Genomic DNA, 25,850 nt, shown 5'->3' on the forward strand with positions numbered 1-25,850 from the left:
GATAAGGCTTGCATACTTACTTCTGTCGTTTATATATTTTCTAAAGGACATTTCTTTCATCATTATCAAAGTTCTTTAATTATTTAAGAAGATTTTTTAATATTTTGTAGTATGCATCCGCGGGCTGCAGAAGCTGGTCTGGTTCTTCCCACAATCATTATAAATTTGGTTTTAAATATTGCAAATGAATTGTTATTTTATTATTAGGCGTAAAGAAAATATGTTTTACATTTAATATTTTCACTAATATCTATATCAAGTAGAATAATCCGTTATGTCCATTGAAGATAACTGAACTTCGCCCAGTTAGAGGGACACCAAATAGTTCTAAGGTCATTCTCTATGTTCAGAATAATGTTTTAAATTCATCTCTCTATCTATCTATCTAGCTATCTATCTATCTATCTGTCAATCAATCTATCTACCTATCTATCTATCTATCTATCTATCTATCTATCTATCTATCTATCTCTGTCTGTCTGTCTGTCTCATCTATTAACATCTCAACAATATTTTTTTTTCGGTTACAGGACCCGGAGATGGTGATACCAGGTAATGTTTATATACTGGAAATACTACAACATCCAGGTAATGTTTATATACTAAACACTACAACATCCAGGTAATGTTTATATACTGGAAATACTACAACATCCAGGTAATGTTTATTGGAAGCACTACAACAGGCAACACCCAGAGAGGTAGTGGAGCGTCTTATGTGGGTGTGACAGTGGATGAGAGGATAAATAATGAACTGAATCACAGAGAAACTGGGAATAAATGAAAGGCTATTTAGATCATGTGATAATTAGACACCCAAGCTTATTTTACCTGATGATTATGCACCCTAGCGTTACCTGGGGGGGGGGGTTATCCTTATGTTATGTTATGTTACGAAGTGAATAAGGATGTGAGGGATGGATCTCGGTGAAAGTGAATAATAAACACTGTTGTTCATAGGAGATTTCAACACAACGGCGCCACTAAACGGTGAAGAACTTGGTGTTGAGGATATTATCTGTGGTGCTTCACCCATCTCGGACCGCTACATCGTGACAGCCGCCCACTGTGTCTACCGTTTTAGGCAAGTTTCTTTACGCCATTTGTTTCTGTCTACCCAGCAGTAATTGGGGACCTGGATTTTAATCAATTTGTGGATCGTGTTCCAGGGTGATGGTTAGCTGGAGCAGTTGGCGAGTTGTCCGGTCTTCCCGGACTATTTCTTGACACGGAGTCATGCAACTCGTTATCTCAGGGTGTGGTTGTTGTGTTGACGACAGCTTCTACACCTTAAACAAATTCACGCCTAGGTCGTCTTGCGGCCGGCCATCTTTGTTACACGAGGGGCAACCATTATTATTATAACACAAAGTTCGTTGTCTGATGATATGTACTAAAAATATAATAAGTAGAAGCTTCGATAATGCAGTCCTTCTTCATTGCATATCTAGGCACCGGGCCGTGTTTAATGGATATTAATACTGTATATTGTTTTTCGTACACAGCTTCGAATCAGTCAGGCTCGGGGAACTGGATTTCGGGTCGGAGAACGAGAACAACTCTATGCCTGTTGACTACGAGATCGAGGAAATCATTGTCCATCCTGGTTATGAGTGAGTGTATCTTATGTAATGCGAGGTTAACCAGTCTTATGATAGGTTTATGACTGGAGGCAGCACTGGCAGTGATAGGCACAGGTCAGGCTGAAACCAGCCAGCCCATGCGCCGCCATCTTGAGTTCAAGACGCTGGCAAAACAATCACTACTGGCCAAGCACCAGGCAACTTTAATGATCTTATTTGTGTGACTATTCACTATATTTGCCATTTCTTACTTAAAATTATTTTGTGCAATACTTGTGGTGTGTGGTATAGGAGGGCTGACGTCTTGTCATGACGACCTATCCATGGTGCATGTTTAACTAACCCCCTTTCGTAATACATTCACTGAAACATACTATTAATTTGGTCGTGAGTGAACCTTCTAATTAACATCTTATATCTTATATAACCGATAGACTGAATATTCCTTGGAAGTTCTGAATAAATTTTAAAATGTTAACTAGATGTTTTGTAATACGTGACAGAATAGTTAGTCTGTTCGGGAGACCTTTGAATATGTCCGTAAATTTTCTTGCTAAACACGGTTGTTCTTTAGGTATTAGTTTTTACCTGGAGTAGAACCGAGGTCTTGTCACAACTCAGCTTACCTAGTTTCATTGTTTGTAACTTTACTACGAATTCAGAAATCGTAACAGGAGGAATTAATTCTTTTTAACTTTAAAATCTCTTTGTTGGATCTATTGACTTGATGTTTTAATTATTTGAAATAGAGAATTTTGACATAAAAGCTTTCATAGTAAACTCATCTGCTGAAAAATTACAGGATATACGTATTACTGAAGATCAGTGGAGATTATTATCGCATCATTATGCGACTGAGTACAGAAGCTCTGCTAGTAAAAAAAAAACATTTAGTTTTGAATGAACTACTTAGTTAAGAGTTACTTCCACCGTTCATATTAGAGGTAAACCAGGCTCAGGTGACCAGCACGAACTGTTCACACGATTGAGGGGCAGTGGCCACCAGACCTGACTCTCGTAGACACACAGACGACGTAGATGATGATGAAGGTCTCATCTTCACTACCAGCTTTGGAACATGAGTTCAAACTTAAGCAACATGAGCTTCAACACCAACACGAGATCTTTAAATTAAGAGAAATAGCGGAGGAATATCAGTTTAAATTAAAAGAAGAAGACAGAGAACAATTAGAACAAGAAAAGTTAATACTAGAATTACAATTAGTTCAGTTTCGTCAACAAAATCTTAGTTCTCCGTACACATTTATCTGCATTAATTCTGTACTTCAGCTAATAAATGTTCTCAGCGAGTCTTAACTCCTCTGTGTCTTCAGACCAGACTCCCATATCCAGTACAACGACATAGCGCTGTTGAAGACAGTGGACAAGATCATCTTCAACGACCTGATCTTCCCGTACTGTGTGTCAGACCAAACACCTGCCCCGAACACCATCGTCACCGGCTCTGGCTTCGGCCTTGCCAATGCAAGTGAGTTTCCTAAATAATGCTGAGTTATGTGAGAGCTTTTCTTTACTCTTGTGAGCTACTCCAACACCTGTGAGTTACCCAACAAGTGTGAGTTACACAAAAACCTATGAGTTACCCTAACATCAGTGAGTTACCTCAACACCTGTGAGTTACCCCAACACCTGTGAGTTACCCCAACACCTGTGAGTTACCCTAACACCTGTGAGTTACCACAACACCTGTGAGTTACCCATTACCTGTGAGTTACCACAACACCTGTGAGTTACCACAAAACCTGTGAGCTACCCCAACACCTGTGAGTTACCCCAACACCGGTGAGTTACCCCAACACCTGTGAGTTACCACAACACCTGTGAGTTACCCACAACACCTGTGAGTTACCCCAACACCTGTGAGTTACCACAACACCTGTGAGTTACCCCAACACCTGTGAGTTACCCCAACACCTGTGAGTTACCCTAACACCTGTGAGTTACCACAACACCTGTGAGTTACCCATTACCTGTGAGTTACCACAACACCTGTGAGTTACCACAAAACCTGTGAGCTACCCCAACACCTGTGAGTTACCCCAACACCGGTGAGTTACCCCAACACCTGTGAGTTACCACAACACCTGTGAGTTACCCCAACACCTGTGAGTTACCACAACACCTGTGAGTTACCCCAACACCTGTGAGTTACCCCAACACCTGTGAGTTACCCCACAAGTATGAGTCACCCATAAACCTGTGAGTTACTACCAGATATCTCTAGCACTTGGGATTTGTTCTGAATCTATTGTTTTCCTCTTTGTGTCTTGTAGTTGTTAATATTATAAAGGTGTATAGAATTTATTTTTACAAAGAATAAAAAGATATAGAATCATAATAAGGAAATTAAGCCCGAAACTTATCGAAAAAAAATACAATTTGTATGTGATATTAGCGTTGACTTGATGATAAAAAAATACGAACTAGTGGAGCAAATAATAAGGGTTTTGAGTTATGTACACCAGAGTTAAGATTTAGGTGATGTACTGTTACAGCGCACCAGTCATCAATGTTGCAGGAGGCTGAGCTTCGTATCTTAGATTCTGCAGAGTGTGAGAACATCTACAGGAGAGAACATCATGAGCCACAACTGCGTGTCGTGTACCCTGACTTACTACAAGGACGAGACATTATGTGTGCCAATCACCCTGAGAGAAGTGCTTGTGAGGTGAGTCTCTTGTTTTGTTCTGGTGTTTGTTAGAGAGAAAATAAGTAGATGTAGTCGTCTATTATTTGGTGGTCCAGGATGATGGCTATGATCCTCTCTCACTAGGGTGACTCTGGCGGGCCGCTGTTCCTGGATGTCGCTGATGGCCGACGCTTCCTGGTGGGGATGGTGGGTTCAGGTGTGGCATGCCGGGGAGGGGGTGCCTCTATCCTCCCTGACCTCTTCGTCAACCTCGCACATCATATCACGTTTATAGACAAGGAAATCTTTGGCAACATCAACTAAAAACCTACTTCATATATCCTCAACTTCCTTAACCGGACTTAAACCCTGTACATCTACCCTAGACTATCACTACACGCGCTAACGAGACATATCCTCTCCCCATTACCTTAACAGAAAATAACCAAACCAGATCCAATCTTACCAAGCCGGTTTAAATACCTAAACCAGGCCTTAACCATTCGCATATAACCTATCCTAAAAGAGCCTAACTTATCCTGCCGTTCTTATCTTCAATATAAGATGGCACATTGATATTATATTCATTATGGTGACACGGTGTCAAGATGTTATGTGTCATGTTCAGTGTCATTATCTCAGTAGACGTATATGTCACCTTTAACAAGTTTATAAGTTAATAGTTTTAGAATTTTATATTTCATCTTAATATAATCTGTAAGATGTTCATGAATTTATTGTAATGATTGACTATCAGACCAAAGCTTACAGCCCAGAATTACATCACATATAACAGCAAGTACAGTACAGACCGCGTGGTACACCTCAGGTCAAGACCTGACCCCGGCCGAAGTACTTGCGTAACCCTACGATATAACCGTGTTAAGGAAACCACACCTGGCCAAGACCCACCCGGGCGGTAATAATTACAAAGCACTATTGTCCTGCGACATGACCACACCTGGGCAAACAGCTGTCCAGACCTGACCCAAGGGAGATCAAGGACCAGCTAATCAGCCAGCACCCCTGTTACCCAACCCAACAACCCGGTCAAGACACACCCACTTAAGTAGGAGAAGTCACCCTCCGGCTCCTCCAATATATAGGGGCTGGAGCTCCTCTCACACGCCAGAGTCTGATAACCAAGGAGGGCCAGCAACCACGTCCCCTGTCCCGCTCATCAAAGAAGTCCGTCGCTAAAGGCAACGAGGTTTCAGCCGGGTCCATCGACAGAGTGCTGTCAGTTCAATGTATAACCATATGTACTGGCTGTGTAGGTGGTAGAAGTGCAGTGATCCTGGACCTCCTAAAGATCGACTTAGTGAAGTGCCCATTCAACTTGTGAAGTTAAACGAACATATCATAGTCTATCATACCCTGTGTACGAATCCCCCCCATTAATTCCCCCTATGCAACTAGTAAAATAAAGCTGTAACACGCAGTTGTGTTTGTCATGGGTTGCGTTAGGCTTACCCACGCAACCAACTCCAAAGTTTGTTTTACTAGAGATAAGACGCCCGGCGAGGCATAACTGGGACATGTATTTTCCATTAGTGTATGTTAGCCAGCCTTTAGGGGGTGGGCAGTGAAACAGTGTTGTACTGTTCATCGCTTCACACCCAAAAACCTCATTTTAACCAGTATCCCTACGACCATGGCTTAGTTAAGAAGTCGTCTTGACTCTCTCCCTCTTGAAAGGGAGCGGGACACCACACCACACAGGGTCCTCCACCGCCACTCCGTCCTGTGGACCGTCGGTGACACGAGATTAAGTGTGTTAACCTAGGTTGTTATCCCCGTGGAAATATCACGTGTGGAAGCCTGGTTGCGACAAAAGCAATCCAGGCTGGTCTATTGCACCTAAGTGGTTAATCAAGTCACGCTTACCAGTTCTCCTTGCCGCGACAACCGTCTACAGTGACTGTCAGTGACGCGAGACTATGTGTGGTAACCCAAGAGTACTTTTTGTTGTTATGGCCCGTGGAAAGAAGTTCTTGTGCGGAAGCCTGGTTGCAACAAAAGCAATCCAGGCTGACAGTAAATTTATCACTTGAAGAATTAAGGCTCTGTTAGGTCATACCCATAGTAGAGTAATCACATGTGTCCCCAAGTTGAAAATTCTCTTTTAGAAGATTAATTTTATTACAGCGTGAACGTGAGTGAATCCATGCAAATTGTAAATCATTGTATGGAAGCTTGACAAATAAATGTAAGTGCAATTATCTACCCGTATCTGTGATCCTATCTTATTATTACTAAAGGAAATGACTGATTGGTTATGACAAAGTATAACCAATAACTGAGATAGATGTTGGAGATTAATGGAATTCATTAAATCATCATTTATCAAGTATAAATCATGGAAGGTCGAGTGGTGGAGTGAACTTCTACGTAGATACGCCATAATCTCCTGTAAGTAACCAGTGTGAAGGTATCGAACTCTACGGTAAGAAATAAGAAATACGACATATTATTATCGTTATATAATATAATCCACTCATACTACCACCGATTCACCCAAAACCATGACAGTGTTTTATATACTACACTTGTACTGAGCCTGTGTTAATATACGTAGTCACCCCCCCACACCCTCGAGACACGCTACCAAACTTCCTGTCTTTACATCCTCCTACTATAAATATTCTACCTATATGTAATATCCTCTTCTGGTGAGTTTTGTCTCATTACATAATTTACGTAAAATAATGCGAATGTTTATTAGTGTAAAATTATAACAATATTTGTGTTTCTTTTTGGATTAACTTTATTCTCTGTGTCATTAATATTCACAAGACTGTGTCAAGTGTCTGAGTGATTGATCCTCAATAAACATAAAACAAAGTTTCTTGTTACCTACTGACTCCCTGTGATTATTATTATTTTTTTTTTGGGGGGGGGGAGGATAACCCACCCAGGCACAGATCACTGACTCACATCAGGGCCTGGGGGGCGAAAATATAATAATAATAATAATAGTAATAATAATAATAAAAATAATAATAATAATATTAATAATAATAATAATAATAATAATAATAATAATAATAATAATAATAATAATAATAATAATAATAATAATAATAATAATAATAATAATAATAATAATAATAAATAACTACAAAAATAAAATAAAAACATAAATTGCGAGTGAGAAACTATATACTCTACGTATGTACAGGCGCTATGTTGCGTTGTCAAAGTAAGACAAACAATTGAGACCCTGCAATTGTGTGTAAATGAGACAGAAAGACAGATGAGCAACCTGGGACTTGATCACAATCTCTGTGATGCCATATGGCAGCAGGGTCTACCATGAGACAATACATTATGCTTCCAATATCTTCCCAGGCGGTAGTACCTCCCTGATTGGTAGCTGCCAACTCCCTACAACAGTGACCATGCTTTACACTTCAATAATACACATCGTTAGTACAGATCTGGCCAATCAATCGATGGATAGTGCAAATACCAGTCCTAATGGGTCTTAGTTCTAATGGGTCTCAGTAATAAAGGGGATCAGTTCTAATGGGTCCCTGTTGTAATAGACCTCAGTTGTAATGGGTCTCAGTTCTAATGGGAAACTCGTAAGATGTGTGACGTTATAGAATAGTGTGTTATTAACGTTATCACCTTTAAGGAATGGGTGGGGCCCGGTAAGGGTGGGGCCCTGTAAGAATGGTACCCTGTAGAAGTGGTGCCATGTAAGAGTGGGGCCCTGGAACAGTGGGGCCCTGGAAGAGTGGGGCCCTGTAAGAGTGGTACCCTGTAGGAGTGGTGCCATGTAAGAGTGGGGCCCTGGAAGAGTGGGGCCATATAGGAGTGGGGCCCTGTAAGAGTGGTGCCCTGGAAGAGTGGGGCCCTGTAAGAGTGGCCCCATCTAAGATTGGCGCCCTGTAAGAGTGGGACCCTGTAAGAGTGGGGCCCTGTAAGAGTGGGGCCCTGTAAGAGTGGCGACCTCTAAGAGTGGTGCCCTGTAAGAGTGGGGCCTGTAAGAGTGGGGCCCTGTAAGAGTGGCGACCTCTAAGAGTGGTGCCCTGTAAGAGTGGGCGCCCTGTAAGAGTGGGGCCCTGTAAGAGTGGGGCCCTGTAAGAATGGGGCACTGTAGGAGGGGCCCCTAGGCGTGGGGCCCTGTAAGACTGGTGGCCTATAGGAGTGGGGCCCTGTAAGTGTGGGGCCCTGTAAGAGTGGTGTCCTCTAGGATTGGGGCCCTGTAAGATTGGGTCCTCTAAGAGTGGTGCCCTCTAAGAGTGGGGCCCTGTAAGAGTGGTGCCCTCTAAGGGTGGGGCCCTAAGAGTGGTGTCCTCTAGGATTGGGGGCCCTGTAAGATTGGGTCCTCTAAGAGTGGTTCAAGAGTGGGGCCCCTGCAAGAGTGGTGCCCTCTAGGAGTGGGGCCCTGTAAGAGTGGTGCCCTGTAAGAGTGGGGTTCTTAAGAGGGGCGCTCCTAAGAGTGGGGCCCTGTAAGAGTGGGGCCCTGTAAGAGTGGCGCCTCAAAGATTGGGGCCTGTAAGAGTGGTGGCCTATAAGAGTGGGGCCCTGTATGGGTTCCCTGTAAGAGTGGCGCCCGTAAGAGTGGCTCCCTGTAAGAGTGGTGCCCTGTAGGAGTGGGGCCCCGCAAGAATGGGGCCCTGTAAGAGTGGCGCCCTAAGAGTGGGGCCCTGTAAGAGTGGTGGCCTATAAGAGTGGGGCCCCCTAAGAGTGGTGCTCTGTAAGAGTGGTGCCCTGTAAGAGTGGGGGCCCCTGTAAGAGTGGTGCCCTGTAAGAGTGGGGGCCCTGCAAGAGTGGGGCCCTGTAAGAGTGGGGCCCTGTAAGAGTGGTGCCCTGTAGAGTGGGGCCCTGTAAGAGTGGGGCCCTGGTAAGATTGGAGCATTTTGTAAGAATGGCACCCTCTAAGAGTGGCGCCTGTAAGAGTGGGGCCCTGTAGGAGGGGCTAAGTAAAAGTGGGGCACTATTAGTGGGGCCTTGTAAGAGTGGGGCCCGGTAAGAGTGGCGCCCTGTAAGTGTGGGGACCTATAAGAGTGGGGCCCTGTGGGAGTGGGAGCCCTATAAGAGTTGCGCCCTGTAAGAGTGGGGACCTATAAGAGTGGGGCCCTGTAGGAGTGGGGGCCCACAAGAGTGGGGCCTGTAAGAGTGGGGCCCTGTAAGAGTGAAGCTAAGTAAGAGTGAGGGGGCCCTATAAGACTGGGGCCTTGTAATAGTGGGGCCCTGTAAGAGTGGCTCCCTGTAGGAGTGGGGGACCTATAGAGTGGGGCCTTGTAAGAGTGAGGCCCTATAAGAGTGTGGCCCAATAGGTGGGGGGCTGAATAAGAGTGGGGCCCTATATGAGGCCCTATAAGAGTGGGGCCTTTTAGATTGGAGCCAAGTAAGAGGGGGCTCTATAAGAGAGGGCATTGTAAGAGTACAGCCCTATAAGAGTGGGGCCCTATAAGAGTGGGGCCCAGGAATGGGGCCCTATAAGAGTGGGGCCCTGTAAGAGTGACAAGCAAGAGTGGGGCCCTATAAGAGTGGGGGCCCTATAAGAGTGGGCCCTGTAAGAGTGCCAAGTAAGAGTGGGGCCTATAAGAGTGGGGTCCTAAAGAGGGAGCCAAGTAAGAGTGGGGCCCTATAAGAGTGGCCTTGTAAGAGTGGGGCCCTGTAACAGTTTGCGCCCTGTAAGGGTGGGGCCTATAAGAGAGTGGGGCCCTATAAGAGTGGGGCCCAATTGGAGTGGGGCCCACAAAGAGTGGGGCCCTATAAACATGGAGCCCTTTAAGAGTGCGGCCCCTTAAGAGTTGTTGAGGAAGAGTGGAGCCCTGTGAGAGTGGTGCCAAAGGGCAAGAGACACAGTATAGTGCACGGGTAGTGGATAGTGTATGGTGCACCAAGAGAGGAGATGGTATGTGGTGCACGAGGAGTGTTATCTAATATTTGATAACTTTGAAACAGCACAAAATTATCATCTAAAATATTATATATGGTAGGTGGTAAGAGAGAGAGAGAGAGAGAGGAGAGTAGTAGGCAGACATTCAGTATTCCTTCAAGGTAAACAGGAAGGGTTGTTGAATGATCTCTTTTAGTTCTTCCTCTTTGTTTTTGTCTGTAAGTCTGTCAGTCTGTCTCTGTTTTCCCGTTTGGTTCTGTATCTGATTCTGCCCGTCTGTCTGTTTGTATGTCTGACTGTCTGTATGTTTGTCTCTGTCTTAGTTTATTTCTTTATTTATCTATAATATCTTTAAGCCTGTAATTCATAATGTCCGTATATTTGTATATCATTAAATTGTATGTCTGTACGTATGTCAGAATGTCTGTCTATTTGTATGATAACTAAGTTATTATGTCTTTTCACCGGTTTATCTTTATATTCATCTATGTCTGTATAATTATATATCATTATCTCAGTATTCTGTATGTCTGCCTGTCTGTATCACTCTGCCTGTAAGCCATCGTATCCATACAAATATTCATGTTTGTACGTGCACTACACCTACAGCATGTGTACTACACCTTCAACATACGTACTATGCCCCATGGCACGTATACTAAACCCAGTCCCATAGCATACGTACTACAGTAACTACACCAATGACATGTACACTACACCAATAATATTTGCACTACAATAAAAAATAGGTTACTACACCCATAAGATATGTGTTACACCAATATAAATGTATCACACCCACATTATGTCCCCATCCATAGCATGTGTAATACACCCAAAGAATGTTGTGATACCCCCAGAGTATGGTGTGCGACAATCAACACTGTGTAGTCCTCGAAACATATGTTAAATTCTCATTCCATATGATTTACTTGCAGCACTGCGTACAGTAAGGTGCAAAAATCAGTAACTACTGTACCATACAGTAGATACCACGATTATGGAATACATAGTACAAGATTCAGTAAGTATCCTGTTGTTAATTATGGAACACAGTACAATATCACATATACGAAAAGGAAACAATAAAAGAACGAACATAGTTGCAGGTGTCCAACAAAGACGAGAAAGAAGTTTCAAACTGTATCGTAAACAAACTCATTTAAGGCAAACTATAAGCAAATGAATCTTCAAGAAAGTTGTCCTTGAGATATTCCGCGATAAATTCACCGCAAGAAATTTGTATTTCCTGAAATCATGTGTATATTGAATATATATTTATAGGATAATTCAATCATCGAGAACTAAGCACTCGAAAACATTTCCTAGAGCGGTGTTATGGTGAACGAACGATGCATTGTGGAAGGCACTCCCTGAAGACGAGGTAGTGTTGGTGGGGTCAGTGTTGACTAAGACGCCAAGGAAGGTGGGCATAGCTGTCTCTTCACACAGGTACTCCTCTTTTAATTTTATATATATATATATATATATATTTTTAGCCTAATAAAGCACGCAAACTTCTACATACAATCAACACCTCAACCCACCAGGATTCGAACCCCGGCCCACGAGCCCATGACTTTGACTGGGGAACGCTACCTACTAGACCACCAGGATACTAAAAGCAGTACTAGAGTTTGTTATATATTCACACAAAGCCTGTTCAACGAGCTTATGGCATGGTGAACTCCTCGAATGGGACTACCCGTATCACTGAGGTGGTCAGAGTAACGTTTTTACCAAATCTGGCTGAAACACGAGGATCCATATATATTTCATTAGCACAATAAAGCAAGTGGACTTCTACATACAATCAACACCTCAACCGCCAGGATTCGTACCCACGGCCCACGAGCCCATGACTGTGACCGCTAATGAAATATATATGATCCTCGCTGATTCAGCCAGATTTGGTAAACGTTACTCTGATCACCTACGGATACTGGTAGTCCCCATTAGAGGTTCACGGTGCCATGCGTTGCAGGCTTGTGTGATAACAAAGTCGGACTGCTTTTGTATCCTGGTGATCCAGTGGTTAGCGTTCCCGGTCACAGTTATAGGCTCGTGGGGTCGGTCGAATCGCCGTTGAGGTGTTGATTGTATATAGAAGTCACTTGCTTTATTGGGCTAATGAAATATATATGGATCCTCGTGATTGAAGCCGGATTTGGTAAAACGTTACCTGACCACTCACGTGGATAATGGGTAGTCCCCATTAGAGGTTCACGGTGCCATAAGCTCGTTGAACAGGCTTTGTGTGAAATATAACAAATTCTAGTACTGCTTTTAGTATCCTGGTGGTCCAGTAGGTAGCGTTCCCCGGTCACAGTCATAGGCTCGTGGGCCGTGGGTTCGAATCCTTGCGTGTGACCAGGGACCGCTACCACCGCGCCCCAAGGACAACAAAAGTATTCCTAGACATTGTTATATTTGACACAAAGCTTGTTCAATCGTGCTACCATCAGCGCCGTGAACCTCCACTGGGGATTGCCCATGCCAACTATGTGGTTGGAGTAGAATTTTACCAAATCCAGCTAAACAGCGAGGTTACATATACATCTCATTAGTAGCGGACTTCTACATACAGTCAAGTCCTGGCTAGATCAGAAGAAAGCTCCCGTTGTTGCCTGTGACGAAGGAATATGAAATGTTGTATTGGCACCTCAAGTGTTACCAACATTTTTCCATTTTAATAAAAGCAGTGGACAGAAGTCTGAAGTCTCCTCCACCGCACACAATTTATTTAGAAACATATTCTACACCTATTGTTATCTTCATAATGGTTACAAGAAAATTAAATGTCTGATAACCACAAAGAAACAAGAAAACACGAAGTTCCCAAGCGCTTTCGTGTAATTCACATCTTCAGGGGTGAGTACAGACTAAGGAGAAATACTTGAGAAGGCTTGTAATTTAATTGTCAGTAGGAACATTATAGAATCCACTCTCATTAAACATACCGAATCTGGCAACATGAATTTGAGTAATGGTATGTACAAACTGGATAATTTTGTGATTAAGAAGATTTGTAACCAGGTGGGAAGGTTGGGTCATCTTACCCTAAAACCTGACTACGAAAGCTGCTGTGCTTAGACATTGCATGGTCATTTTTTTATTTTTTTATTAAGAAGATTAGTAAGGCTACTGCCTTATGGCCGGAACATTGTGGACACCTGCTGTCCCCTAGGGACTTGATCTCACTCTCCTCTACTGTATATATCAGCCTTGTCAGGTATTACTCCTTAGTCTGTACTCACCCCTGAAGATGTGAATTACACGAAAGCGCTTGGGAGCTTTGTGTTTCTTGTTTCCTATGTGGTTATCAGCATATACCTGGATCATGCGCACCTACACTGATTGATATATATATATTTATATATATATATATATATATATATATATATATATATATATATATATATATATATATATATATATATATATATATATATATATAAAACAAAGAAGTATGTCTGTGTTTGTTTGTTTGTTTGTTTGTATGTCCGCACGAGAATCTCGGAAACTACTTTACCGATCTGTAGTGATGATGGATGGTGTTATATGTAGTGATGATTAGACAATAAAATAATAACAGTTTAATGCTAAAAAAATATACTTTGCTGTACCGTTGTAGTGGAACTTACATACACCGTTAATGAACTAATGATGGAAGAACAAGTTTTGGGGACTGAACAGTGAGACAATGTGGAGCCTCCCGGAGGGTGACGTCCTACCGTGGCCTAGCGAATGAGCCGCCCGGACCAGACTTGGCATGGATAGCCAGTGTCATGTGGGGATCTCAAAAAAACTCCAACCAACCCGATCCGACACACCCATCCCGACCCGACCCGATAAACCACACAGAGGTTGAAAAGTCGTATCACATCCCACGTATTATAGGTAATTTTATCCTTATATATACTACTACACGTTCACTACAACACCAGTACTACCAGCTCTGGAAAAACCACAAAGAAAGTCTTTCAGAGGATCTGCTTCATCAAGCAAGAAGAGAACATCCTGGTCAAGAGATTGAGTTCATGGATGACATGTTCAACAGGGCGCTGATCATGCTGGAAGACAAAGTGATGGAGCTATGTGGAAAAAAACCTGACTGATTTTGGATTGCTTTCCCCAAACCGAGAAGAACCAGTAGTTGCAAACAGGGAGTTGCTCAGAGAGACAGACTACTCAGTTGAAGTTCTGGTGAATTTTCTTGAAGAAAATGGACCTCTCCTGGTGCCTGATGAAGCAAATGCTTACGAACAGATCTTGCAAGCGATACAAGCGGAGCAGGGAGGTATGATCTTTCTCGATGCACCTGGCGGGACAGGAAAAACATTCCTAATCAACCTTCTGTTGGCCAAAGTACGTCATCAGGGGAAAATTGTTCTTGCTGTGGCATCCTCAGGCATTGCTGCAACACTACTAGAAGGAGGGCGTACTGCACACTCAACTTTTAAACTGCCACTCAACCTCGCTCACAATGAGAATCCAGTGTGCAACATCAAAAAAGGATCGGCAAAGGCAAAACTCTCAGAAAAATGCAGCCTCATAGTCTGGGATGAATGCACTATGTCTCACAAGTTAGCATTTGACGCATTGGACAGGACCTTGCAAGACATACGAGAAAATGACCAGCTCATGGGTGGCATTACAATGGTCATTGCTGGAGACTTTCGCCAGACCCTACCTGTCATTCCTCGAAGCACTCCAGCTGATGAACTGAATGCGTGCCTCAAGGCATCATACCTTTGGAGAAGTGTTCAGACATTCACCCTATCCACAAACATGAGAGTACATCTACAAGGAGATCAGGATGCTGAACGGTTTGCAAACCTTCTACTACAGATTGGGAATGGAACTTTCCCTGTTGATTCAGAAGGACAAATAATCATTCCTCAAGGATGTGGAAATGTTGTAAAGTCCTCAACTGAGCTCACTAACATGGTCTACCCAAACATTATCCACCACTACAAGGATCACAAGTGGCTGCGTAACGCGCAATTCTGGCACCAAATAATGAAACAGTGGCTGAAATCAACATGACTCTACTCAGACAGCTTCCAGGCAGTGAGACCTCATTCAAATCTGTTGATACAGTAATCAACCAGGACCAAGCAGTCCAGTACCCTGCAGAATTCCTTAATTCTTTGGAGCCCGCTGGAATGCCTCCTCACCACCTCACTCTCACGATTGGAACTCCTATAATGCTCCTAAGAAATCTTGAACCACCAATCCTCTGCAATGGCACAAGACTGGTGGTGAAGAACATGATGCCACATGTACTGGAAGCTACAATACTGACAGGAAAAGCTAAAGGAGAGGACGTTTTTATACCAAGGATACCTCTCATCACCACTGACCTGCCATTTGAGTTCAAGCGACTTCAGTTCCCGGTTAAAGTGAGCTTTGCCATGACCATCTACAAAAGCCAGGGACAGTCCCTAAAGATGGTCGGCCTAAACCTGGTGTTTCCTTGCTTCTCTCATGGACAGTTCTATGTTGGATGCTCCAGAGTGGGAACTGGCAAAAATCTGTACATACTTGCTGCTAATGGCAAAATAAAAAATGTGGTCTGCCTTAATGCACTACAGTGAGACAATGTGGCGCCTCCCGGAGGGTGGCATCCTACCGTGGCCTAGCAAAAGAGCCGCCCGGAGGGCGGCGATTCCGCCCCTGGTGTTTTACCTTCAAAGATATTTTAATGAATTAACCAGAAGGGTCAGGAAAGATATAAGAAGAGCATGGAAAAATTATGAAGAGGCGAAGACAAACACTAAGGGTTTCTTGCAAACACGTGACAAGAACAGACCAATACAGCCAGAGTCGGTGCACTAACCGCCACCGAGGGAGGAACGACCAATTTTCTGAACAGATTCAGTATTCACCCCATTGGCCAGAATCTTCTGTCCCAAAACTTTCCATTAAAAGGAATTTTTTTGTGATCATTCTGAGAAATACCGAGATAATTCTCTATTCCGGGCATTTGAACGAATTTCCAAGAGATTGCCTCATGCGCGGACACGTGCCTTGGGCGTAGCTGAGTAGGCTCAGAGTACTCCTGAGCTACAATTCACTACTACTTCTAGGTGACTGTGAGGGATGCCTATGAAGACACTCTTAGTTCATTGTCTGCTGTTATTGTACAAGCTTGTTCGCTTGCTTACTTTTGTTAATAGAACTACAAGTCCTGAAGAATGTTATACTAAAAGTCGGCACCTTGTTTTCAAGTGTTGTTCATATCAATCCAATTCAGACAATTAAACAGGAGGAAATTTGACAGAACTGTTGACACATGGACACATTATGACTCAAATACTTAATGATACCATTTTGTTGACATAGACGACGTCATTTGACATCGTTGACGTCATAGCCAATGTTGTTATGGTGAAATGTTGCCAAAAGAAAAAGGCTGCAAAATCAAGGTTGATTTACAAAATAGACACATGCACTCCTTCATTTACACACACAAAACAGCATTTATATGACATAGATGATATTCTACAGTAAAGGAGAATACACACCAAGGAGGCGGTCAAATTCTATGCCCGATTGTGAACTTCACTTCTGAGTCGGAATTCTCGGGACAAAAGAGCAGTTCCTTTCAGGGGATTGCAGTAAAGAGCGTATGGTCGACCTGATTGCTGATCAGCTCATGAAAATGGACTGTGAAGTAATGAAAGCAGTAGGTGATGGTGATGTTGAGATAGGTGAGGCAGCAGTAGATCATTCCCGTGCACATTCAACAACTTTGGTTGGTAAGGACACCGACCTCTTGATCCTTGTACACCATTGCGTTGATGCAGACAACAAGGGCCTCTACTTCCCATCATATAAAGCATATGTCAAGAACAAAGTTTATGACATCGGTCATCTACAGGATAACATTGGCGCAGAACTTACATCACTCTTATTATTCTTACATGCTATGATTGGTTGTGAATCCACATCGAGGAACTTATTTAGAAAGACTTCCTCCCTTCAGAACTATGCTGAAATGTTCTGCTTACCCGGAAAAGCCAGCAGTACCATATAGTACAGCGGCATAGCCAAACAATTGTGCATTTTATGATGAAAGCATTAACTGTGGCACAGATATAGAGTAATACATGGTGAATATTTTCAGATATGGAACCACTAGAAACTTAACCTCTGTGGGCGCCATATTGAATTTCAAGATGGCCGCCGTTCAGGATGCGCTAAACTATGTATTTCTGTTTTTACGGTTGCATATTTCATTCCAATGCATCAATATACATAATCCAGGTTACGAAAATCATTTGTGATAGTTTTCGAAGTTTATTACAATGAAAAAGACAAGTAAAAGCATTACACTGGAAAATTAAAATACAAATTTTCCGAACTCCCAAAACTTAAAAAAGAAATTCTGAACATTCGGCTATTGAGGCCGAATCTCTGTAGATATTTGGCCTAAACAGTCACCTTCACATGCACAAAGTCCAGTGCATTTAAGTGCAGCTTTTTTGCACCTACACTTGCCACCGCAGTGTTTTCTGCAACCGCAAGAGATTAGCTCGTGGCATGACTTTGACACTTCAGAGAGTGTGGTCCAGAGTGGTTCCAGCTCATCACCCGACTTCATCCAACCCCAGTCACATGGTGATGGCAGACTGACAAACGCTATTGCGGCCTGTCCCCAGATATGTCCAGCCTGATAAGCAGCTCTCTTTATGTGCTGCTCCAGAGCTGCTCGTGTTGGTGGGAGATCCTCCAGTGATCTTGATTTTCTTGAAAACAGTTTCTTTCTCAGCACGTTCACGTCACAGCATGTGCTCGTACGGTCATAGAGTAGCACGATGAATCTCGCCAGTGTCGACAGGACACCATCAGGCAGCTCACTTGGGGTGGAAGCCAGACTGAGGAAGGCGGTTGTCACTTCCGGATATGCATTCCATGTGGCCCAGGCTGCCTTCTTGCTATGACCTGCAAAGACAGATACCGTGTCGCAGCCCGTTATTGCGTAAAACACTGGAAGAGCTCTCGACTTCTCAGGTCCCAGGGCCTTTGCAATCTGATGTGCTGCTATGTAACATCGATTCTTTCCTGTGCCAAAAGTAAGCCATAGTTCATCTAGTACCTCACTCCGTTCTTTCGCTAGATCAACTGCAAGGATGACAACATCTGTATCGACGGTACGAATGAGTATTCGCCGATGACCACATTCCAAGGCATCAGCTGCATGAACCATCATCCTAGTGTCGGCCTCTTCGTGGTTGCATGGTGCCAAGTTGGCAATGTCCTTCCGGGGTGGAACAGTGAGTACCTGTTTCTTGTCTGTGACAACCAGCTGTTTACTTTCTTTGACAACCAACTGCATAACCTGTTCTGACAGGAAACTGAAGAGTTTCTCTTTGTTGTCACTGTTGCGGAGAAAGTTTTGCCAGTTGCTAGGTAGAGGACCAGAGGCAGTGACGCGTCTTGGAATGCCCTTGCCACGGTTACATCTTACTGTTGCTTTTAGGCTCCCAGATTTCAGGTAGCAATCCCATACCAGGTCAAGTCGAGATCGATATTCGAGCTGTGATTCAATATAGGGAATGGATACAACTGTGCTGTATTCTTGAAATGTCCTACTGCCTCCTGGCTTGAACATTTCCACAACGGCAGGTCCATCGAGTATAGATGAGGTGACATGTGGAGCGTCATTGATCCTGTCAGCAAGCTGTTCAAGGGGTGTGAGTAAGTCGGCCTTCTTGCTGAAGCGGAGTTTCCCATTACTGGAGAGTGCTGGTGGATTGGCCCGGTTTTCATGCTTGAAGAATTCGTCCAAATCACCCTCTCTTGTTTGACAGGCTATGTAGAGCCTGGAGAAGAGTCCACAGTCGTCTTTTGCGAAGGCTAGTTACTGCTTACTCCTAGTTGGAGACTTGGATTTCATAGAAGTGAATAGTGTTAGCTTGTAGAGCTTAATAGTGTCACCAATAGACTTAGACTTGTCTTCAAGGCGTTCTCTTACATATGAATGGAATTGTTCTCGTCCAAGCTTGACAACATTTTGCACACTCTTCACGGCTTCTGGACATAAGATTTCCTTTGTATGAAGAACCATTAGGTCAGCACATTTTTCTTCAAATGGGTTTCCCATTTCTTCCATGACAAGTGTAAGTGCTTTCACACCCTGAAGAAACTTGTCCTGTGTCGTGTTGGTTTGCTCATGATGGTGGAAGTTAGCCTTGGTTTGCTCAGCTTTCTGCGATGATTCAAATTCAGCAATGACCCGTGCTACTTCTGGACCTGCGACCATCCACCGTCAAAGTGCACTTGGGTTTCGAGTCAAACCGACTGCACCACCATCACCTTTGATGCAGGCATTGTTCTGCTCATGGGCCTGGTCTAGTGCCATTGCAGAAAAACGGCGGGCTGTTTTTTTTGCTGTGAAATGTCCAGCTTGAAACTTTGCAGCCACATCAGGATGCTTGTCCGAGAGCTCTGTCATGTCCTTCAGGTGGACTGGAACCCATCAAGAATAATGAGTATGATCCAAGGCGAAGAACCACTGACACAGTTCAGCCAGAGCATCCATGTATAGCGAGAAGTTTGATTCTCGTAGTGATCTAACAAACATAAAGATACTAGCTCTAGGTTGAGGGTGGTTGCCCAGTACTGAAACTGGGGACAACATTCAGCCCCTTGCTGACACCAGACACCAAACTCTAGGGGCTCATGACCATCACTTTGGGCATCTTCAGTGTATTTGCCATAAGCCTTGTGCTGTAGGATGTTCAGGGTTGCTGCTGTTATCTGATGGCCTCGCCTGGTGCGTGTGACGTGAGCAGCCTTTAGGAAAGAGTTCCCAGTTCCTGGGCTGGCAATATCGGCTTGCACCAGGGTTTCTGCCCACCCGCTACCCTGCAACCAACTGCCTGCCATCCTCAGAGCCGCCATTTCAATGTGGAGACCGCCCAGAATCATAATAAATTTCTCTTCGCCATAATTTTCGGGCCAATTCCACTGAATCTGTTTGGCTATTGCAAACAATGGTTGGTCCAAGGTGATTACTGGGGTTTGACCTTTTCTTTCTTCCTATAGCCTATTATTTCCCTATGCTTCGCAGTATTAGACGGTCTCACAGGACTAAGACAGCAACGTGGTGAAATCTGAATTTTTTTCCTGGATCCGCCCCTGATTTATAGCGGCCACTCAAATCCAGTATCGAGTTGTTCCATATCTGAAAATGTTCATATACCATTACTCCATCTCTGTGCCAAATTTGGTGCTTTCATCATTAAACGCACAATTGTTGTGAAAATTGTAGTTATGCCGCTCCACTAATAGTGGCTGTTGGACGTGGTCCAATGCTTCACCTGTTCGGAGGCACAACAACGGATTCACTTTCATCTGTAGATTAACTTCTTCGTAGTAAATCATGGAAGTAAAGAGTTTATTTCATATTGCACTGTTCTTATTAATTTTAGTATGACATTATTTCTATCGTTAATAATATTACTGATGTTATTATTTCCACCATCTATATTATTACAATACTTTGTTTATCGTTGTAGTATTATTACTGATAACAATTATTTACTTTCTTGTTACTGGTGTTAACAGGTTACTGTATAATATTATATTGTTGGAGACAAAATTACTGCATTGTGGTCACATCGTTCTCATTGTGGCCATTGAGAAAATTGTTCCTATTATATACTGGATTTTGTGCTAATTATATTCCCAGCTAATATCATGCGAGGAACTATTTTTGTATGTGTAATTATCACTAAGGTGGAGGCTAGTCCCCGGGTGAACCAAAAGTTACACAAATAATTATAAATAATTTCCATTCATTTATTTTTACGTTTAAGTTTAACTCCAATTATGTCCATCTTATCAACCAGCCCAGTAAGTCACCCAGCGCTCAGGTCATCACCCAAGTTTCTACCTTGGTGGTCCTGGTGGAAGATGGCGCCTGTTGTCATGGTGGTGTGGTTGTTGGTTGTGGTCGGGTGCTGTTCGACCACACTGGCCCAAACAGGTGAGTAAAGTCTGTTTTGTAGATTAATAAAGTCTCTCTACCTGGTTGAACTGAAAAGCTAAAGACCGTGAGAAAGAAAGGTGGAAAGACAACAAGAGATAGAGAGAGAGAGAGAGAGAGAGAGAGAAAGAGAGAGAGAGAGAGAGAGAGAGGGAGAGAGAGAGATGTTACAGGAAATATAAATAACGTGGTTGAGAGCAATATACAGGGCGAACAGGATGCAACAAATAATACACAGATGAAAATAAGATAAAGAAAGTGAAAGGGTATTCAAGAGTGTAATAATTATTGAGAAATAATGAATCAACCCGTTTCAGCGTTCTTGATGAAGGAGGACACTGTAGTATAACATATCTCAGGCCTTTGTTGTGTAGGATGAATGACTATGCATGCCAGTAGAGTCGGCAGGAAGCTCTTGACTGGTCATAGACGATCATCAACAATAATTGAATAGTTTCATACCATATACCAATAATTTCCATTAAATTGTAGAAATAAAAAGAAAAAGTAACATTTAAAGATTAATCAGCGAATATATTGTTCCATCATGACATATACTCCCATATGTATGTATTGTATGTGTGTATGTATATATGTATGTATGTATTTCATCAGCCCAATAAAGCACGCGGACTTCTACATATAATCAATACCTCACCCAGCCAGGATTCGATTCCACGATCTTATAATTGTGACCGGGGAACGCTACCTCTGGGCCACCAGGACACTAAAAGCAGTCCTAGACTCTGTTATATTTCACACAAAGCCTGTTCAACGAGCTTATGGTGCCGTGAACCTCAAATGGTAGCATTCCCCTGTCACAATTATAAGATCGTGGGTTCGAATCCTGGCGGGGTGAGGTGTTGATTATATGTATGTATGTATGTACCCATATTTGCTTTTATTTAAAAACATTTTATTTTAAGTGTACACAAAGTTTTTCTCTTTCTCCTAACCAAGTCGTGTTATGTGGCAGATGTTTCTCAGTGTGTGGACAGGTCATCGATGTGTACAAGGATGGCTGAGCGAGGCGACTGTAACACACGCAGGTCGAGTATGATCAACAACTGTCCAGTGTCGTGTTTCTTCTGTCACAGTGGTCCTCCGCCGCCTACCATAGCCAAGCCTAATTTTGGTGAGTGCTTATGTATGCCCCAAAAATTAATACATCAATTTCACACACACACACACACACACACACACACACACACACACACACACACATACACACACACACACACAGCCTAGCAAAGAAAGATTTCGTTGAGTGTTTAATTTTTTCGTGTGATGGAGGCTCCCGATCATTTGGCCGACAGACGTTTGGCCGACGGACATTTCACCGACGGACATTTGGCCAACAGACATTTGGCCAAACGGACAATAGACCGAACGGACAATTAGCAGAACGGACATTTGGGCGAATGGACATATGGCATTTTTATTTTTTTATTTTTTTCTTCTTTACAATGTATTTGTTTTATGTAGCACAGGATAACAAGATAACATAATTGTAATGTGATACATTTGCATAATAGAAAATTATTTTTTGCACATTTACTAAAGGACAAAAGTTATTCATTGTAATGTAATTACTTTATAGAAAATGCTGTATAAAACGAAATGTTCATAAATATCCTGTGTTTTAAAAAGCAAATATATTGCAAAGAAGAAACAAAAATAAAACAAAAATAAAAGGGCCATATGGCCTAACCTAACCTAAACTAACCTAACCTAACCTCGCCCAAATGTCCGTTCTGCTAATTGTCCGTTCGGCCAAATATCTGTTGGCTCAATGTCAGTTCGGTCTAATGTTCGTCGGTGAAAAGTCCGAAGGCCAAATGTCCTTCGGCCATCTGCCCGACCACGGTGATGGACGGGTCTTCACCAGTCTGTGGTATGAGTGCACTCTACGCCCCATGGTTAATTCCCAATCTTTTCTACTCTCTATTAATTAAGGAGCAAGAAATATTGGGTCATCCATTCTCATTAATTTTATCTCTTGCCCTTGAACAACCATAGACAGACACAATAAACTATTATCGGGTGTTCCTGGCGGATCATCGTCACCTGTTGGTCCAACCAGCCACATTGCCTCCTGTATTTGCGGGCAGTGTGCCATGTGTGCGGCCGTGAGCTAGCAAGTACTGTCCCAAGAAAACAAAAGCCTTGGACATAAAACACAACTCCAGGAAGTTTATCAATGAACAACCACAAAACCAAAATCAAAACAGGAACATGGAATGCTAGGACATTATATGAGGCTGGAATACATGCAAATGTTTGTAGGGAAATGAAAAGATTGCAGTGGGACTTGGTAAAGATGCAGGTTTATTCACCAACACATGATAGTGAGAATGAAGTTTTAAAAAATTTGATATGATATTTTTAAGAAAGTAAAAGACACCGTAAAGTATAATGAATGTCTGATTATAATGAGTGATGTTAACACAGAAGTTGGTGGAAGGAAAAGTTGCGCTGAAGTAGGAGACATATTAATTGACTGTGTGTGTGTGTGTGTGTGTGTGTGTGTGTGTGTGTGTGTGTGTGGTTTAGCGATTGAATTTCTAGTACAGTATTCCTGTAACGCGGTTTCACTTAACGCGTTTTATCATATACGCGGTGCCTCGCCAGAGCTGAACTTTCACTTAACACGGATTTTTTCCACATATACGCGGTGAGTGTCCGGCTCGAGACGCTATTTTTAGATTTGCCCCACCCTGCCTGACTGCCTGTTTTAGCTCATAAAATTCATACAAATTACCCGGCCAGAATATAATTTACATTGCTGGAATTCTTATAATTTGGTGATCATTTTGAATATAAACATCATATTTTTGCATTAGACATACAAATTTTAGATAAAAATTTTCTCAAATTAACTATGTTATCTTTTGTGCAAAATATATGACATTTATACAGGTAAATATATTTATTGACGCTGTTACAGAGTGTGGATTAGGGATCAATGCCACTGACCCTAGCAACATCAGGGAGGAACCTAGCAACGCCACTGAAAATCCTAGCAACACCACTGAGCATCCTAGCAACACCACTGAGCATCCTAGCAACACCACTGAGCATCCTAGCAACACCACTGAGCAGCCTAGCAACACCACTGAGCAGCCTAGCAACACCACTGAGCATCCTAGCAACACCACTGAGCATCCTAGCAACACCACTGAGCATCCTAGCAACACCACTGAGCATCCTAGCAACACCACTGAGCAGCCTAGTATCAGCAGGGAGGAGGTCAGCATTACCACAGGCAATCAAGTAATGTTACAATAATTTATATATAAAAGATGACAATGATACATACTGGATATAGTGATGATGATGATGATGATGATGATGATGATGATGATGATGATGATGATGATGATGATGGTATGATGATGATGATGATGATGATGATGATGATGATGATGATGATGATGATGATGATGATGATGGTGATGATGATGATGATGATGATGATGATGATGATGATGATGATGATGATGATGATGATGATGATGATGATGGTGATGATGATGATGATGATGATGGTGATGATGGTGATGATGATGATGGTGATGATGGTGATGATGATGATGATGATGATGATGATGATGATGGTGATGATGATGATGATGATGATGATGATGATGATGATGATGATGATGATGGTGATGATGATGATGATGATGGAGGATGATGATGATGATTGATGATGATGATGATGATGATGATGATGATGATGATGATGATGATGATGATGATGATGATGATGATGGTGATGATGATGATGATGATGGTGATGATGATGATGATTTATGGTATAAAATCAGCAATAACATACTGAAGAGTGAAGGAATGGATGATAAAAAGTAACAAGTAAATTAACTAGTAAAGTGACCAGTATAGTAACTAATAAAGTGACTGGTAAAGTAACTAGTAAAGTAACTATTAAAGTAACTAGTAAAGTAACTATTAAAGTAACTAGTAAAGTAACTAGTAAAGTGACTAGTAAAGAGACTGGTAAAGTAACTAGTAAAGTGACAGGTAAAGTAAGTGTTAAAGTGACTAGTAAAGTAACTCGTAAAGTAACTAGTAAAGTAACTAGTAAAGTGACAGGTAAAGTAACTAGTAAAGTAACTAGTAAAGTAACTAGTAAAGTGACTAGTAAAGTGACTAGTAAAGTGATTGTTAAAGCGACTGATAAAGAATGGATGAACAGGTAGACGAAAAGATGACGGATGATTGGACAGGTCGATAGATGGATAGACAGATGAGGAATTGGGTAAATGGAAAGAGAAATAACTGTTTTCTGTCTGTCATTCTGCCTGTCTGTCTGTCTGCCTGTCTGCCTGTATAATAAGTCCTCCTTTACGGAAGACTTTAGTCGAGCAGTCGTTGGGTGTTCGTCCTTCCCATCACTGAGTCCTGGGATAGTGAGCCGATCTGTAACGTTATATCTGCAGACCTACAGCCCAGTCTCATAACCTACTATTAGTTATGTTATGTCCTATAGTATTATTGCCATATGTTTAGGTATACTATGCTAAGGGCTGAATTAAAATAGCGTCTTGGCGTCCGTCTGTTTCTTTGTCTCCTCCAAACAACCATGCATACATTATGAGGTGTCTCGGCACCAGGAATAACACACACACACACACACACACACACACACACACACATACACACACACACACACACACACACACACACACACACACACACACACACACACATACACACACACACACCACTACACAC

General features: G+C 42.5%; 2 protein-coding genes across 2 annotated transcripts in view; both read left to right on the forward strand.

Moving 5' to 3' along the window:
• Positions 1–530: 530 nt before the first annotated feature.
• Positions 531–5,720, forward strand: LOC121871990 (coagulation factor IX-like; the record flags this gene model as incomplete). Its single annotated transcript, XM_042374613.1, is given in 6 exon segments — positions 531–552; positions 961–1,084; positions 1,506–1,613; positions 2,918–3,072; positions 4,100–4,272; positions 4,378–5,720. Coding segments are annotated over 6 exon segments (762 nt in total), but the record flags the coding sequence as incomplete, so codon positions are not given.
• A 5,744-nt stretch (positions 5,721–11,464) lies between these two features.
• Positions 11,465–25,850, forward strand: part of LOC121872000 (serine protease Hayan-like) — a 28,669-nt gene continuing 14,283 nt past the window's right edge. The window contains exons 1-4 of the mRNA XM_042374625.1: positions 11,465–11,545; positions 20,956–21,092; positions 22,069–22,227; positions 24,040–24,365. Coding sequence (XP_042230559.1) covers positions 21,020–21,092; positions 22,069–22,227; positions 24,040–24,365 — 558 coding nt within the window. The 5' untranslated portion in view covers positions 11,465–11,545; positions 20,956–21,019. The remainder of the gene's footprint in view (positions 11,546–20,955; positions 21,093–22,068; positions 22,228–24,039; positions 24,366–25,850) is intronic.

Source organism: Homarus americanus, unplaced genomic scaffold (assembly GCF_018991925.1).
Source record: "Homarus americanus isolate GMGI-L3 unplaced genomic scaffold, GMGI_Hamer_2.0 scaffold43186, whole genome shotgun sequence".
Taxonomy (NCBI): Eukaryota; Metazoa; Arthropoda; class Malacostraca; order Decapoda; family Nephropidae; genus Homarus; species Homarus americanus.